This window comes from Montipora capricornis, chromosome 2 (genome assembly GCF_036669925.1).
Source record: "Montipora capricornis isolate CH-2021 chromosome 2, ASM3666992v2, whole genome shotgun sequence".
Taxonomy (NCBI): Eukaryota; Metazoa; Cnidaria; class Anthozoa; order Scleractinia; family Acroporidae; genus Montipora; species Montipora capricornis.
The window spans coordinates 27,687,257-27,689,756 of record NC_090884.1 but is presented as its reverse complement, the minus strand read 5'-3'; the positions used below and the strand labels follow the sequence as shown (position 1 = coordinate 27,689,756).

At 41.0% G+C, this 2,500-nt stretch overlaps 1 protein-coding gene across 1 annotated transcript in view; it reads right to left on the bottom strand.

Annotated features, from left to right (window-relative positions):
• Positions 1-2,500, bottom strand: part of LOC138039238 (laminin subunit beta-1-like) — a 73,804-nt gene that overhangs the window by 1,472 nt on the left and 69,832 nt on the right. Inside the window, exons 57-59 of the mRNA XM_068885443.1 lie at positions 2,155-2,282; positions 758-1,001; positions 1-229 (exon numbers count right to left, since the gene is read on the bottom strand). The exon at positions 1-229 is cut by the window's left edge and continues 1,472 nt beyond it. Coding sequence (XP_068741544.1) covers positions 90-229; positions 758-1,001; positions 2,155-2,282 — 512 coding nt within the window. The 3' untranslated portion in view covers positions 1-89. The remainder of the gene's footprint in view (positions 230-757; positions 1,002-2,154; positions 2,283-2,500) is intronic.

Sequence of the window (2,500 nt, the reverse complement as noted above, 5' to 3'; positions counted from 1 at the left end):
AAACTAACGGAAATCTCTTCGCCTCGCGTTCCTTCTTTCAGTTGACTTTGCTACATAATTACAGGCTCAAGTTATAAATATTTCATACACTAAAGGGTGGGGGGAGCATTGCATCCTAGCTGTACGTTGTGTAGTGTAGGGCTGCGGATGATACCAACTGAATGTCCGTCAAAACGCAGAGTCTGTACACAGCCTACGAGTCCGATGTGAGCATCTGAACCAGATTCACCTGAAACCACAGCATAAGCATCAACTATCTGGCCAAAAATATAAGTGCGGTTTTATTTTTTTCTGATTGAGATCGTGGAAAGGCATCTGTATTACGAAACAACCGCACAATAAGGGACAGTTTTCTGTTATGTCCCTTACTTGAAACATTCTTTTTACAAGCCAATTTCACCAAGTGTCACTCTATGACACGTACTTCTTGCCTTGTCTTTTCAAGATTCCGTTTCGTGCTTGTGATGGGCACCGTAGGGTAACAAATTTCGTTTATTCTTGCTTAGCAAAACAGCTTGCGACGAACGACATTTTCGTTTAAGTGCCATTTCTGTCACTCGTTCAGTCGGGGGTCAAGAGGCGCGTTAAAAGTGAAATAATGAATTCGTTTCAGCCGGAGAATCACTCTAAGTTACCTCCTGAGTTTTTTATTCCATGTTCCTGCAGTTATGGCGCAAGTTTGAAAAGTGTGTCCGTCTTGATAAACAGCAAAGTACATTTACCCTATATGTGTAAGCATATATTTGTACCAAGTTACCTGGTAGTCCTCCAATATAGAAGGTTCCATGCTGAAGTGCGAAGCCGGAGGGCAAAGATGCCTGCACCGGCGAATGATCATCAACTTGAAACTCAACATCAGAGAAGTTTCGCCTTAGAATAATTTTGTGGAATTTATTATCACAAAGATAGAAGGAGGCGTTCTTTTGTCCATCTACTGGAATGCCTGGGTCGGTCCAAGAGACTACATGCGAGTTTTCCTCGACGCTAACATTGAGAGTAATCTGCAATTCAAGAGAAACGGCTCAGTGAGATAGAATCGCTTGTTAGAAGCCTGCACGTTTTAACATCACAAAGCTAGGGGTCTCTCCTTTACTCAACACTATTATCATAAATGTAAATCCAGCCTCTTTGCGATGTGAAGCGATGGTTAGCATGGCTATTTTTTTTCAAAGTTCTAGTTGTCGGTCCACACCCAAGTACCTGATTTGCTCAACGAAACGTCAACGTCATCTAGAACGCCACTGCGACATATAAATTTGGCCTTTAGTGACCTTTAGTGGCCTTTATGCTTATATCTTGGGCCCACAGTAATTGGCGTCAGCTGTTGTGGTCACCCTGCCTTACCCAGTATTTGTTTATTTTTTGTTTACGTCGTCATGTCTTGTTAATAGTTAATTTAGAAGGCGAAGTTTAAGAAATAAATTTCCCGGTTCTTTCACAGACTTCATTGTGTTAATCGTGAGCGAGGGATCCCGGCTATAAAGGGATTGCTACGAACGCTCTTGAAGGAAAGACGGAGAATAATCTATTCATTGCTGTGTGACCTGTATGCTTATATCATGACGAAACCCTATCATTTTGGTATTTTTGCCACCGCCATAGTACGGACAAAAGAAAAAACAATGAAACGAAACGCGATAATTTACTCTCTAAACCAAAATTAGCTTTTCGTGACGTGGCGAATTTATACTAGAGACGAATAACTCGTCTAAGACGATTTATCCGTCTTCCGCAATTCGTCTTCATGTAGATCCAGTGTTAAGACGAATTAGGGACCAAAATTCGTCTTCGATTGATGCGTCTGTCAGCCCGTCTTTGAGACGAAGTCCCTACTTCGCCTAAACACTGGATTTACATCAACACGAATTGCAGACGAAATATCCGTCTTCGACGGATAATATCCCACTTTTGATATATTAAAATTCAGTTCTAAACAAAAGGCATCATCTCAAGGCTCTGGGGAATAAACTCATACAAATTCTTATATTTTTATATTCCCCAGAGCCTTGAGATGATGTCTTTTGTTTCGGACTGAATTTCAATATATAGAAATCGGTCTATTCATCTAACACGAATTCTTTCTCTCTAGTATAAATTCAGCCATTACCTTAGTGTAAGGTCTTTGCTTAAAATCCTTAATAATTGATTACTCACTTGTCCGTAATGCTGCTCCAAGAGCATGGATACTTGCCCCTCGGCAATGTATAACAGAAGGCCGGAACGGGTTGTTGTACGGAAGATAAGCTCTATGTTTGTCTTGTCAGGCATTGAGTAGCTCGTGTCTGTAAAGGAGAGAAAATTGCACGATCATTCAGTGTCACAAGCGTAAAACATCAGAGGCAACAAAAGGTTGCAGTTGTCACTTCGACCATCAGGGACGGCGCATGGCCCGCTATGCTACGCCGAATGTGACAAAATATCAAGTCCGCTAAAAATAAAACAAGTCACACAATTTACAATCAAGTTGCCAACAATTAAAATCAATTTGTTTGTTGACCAA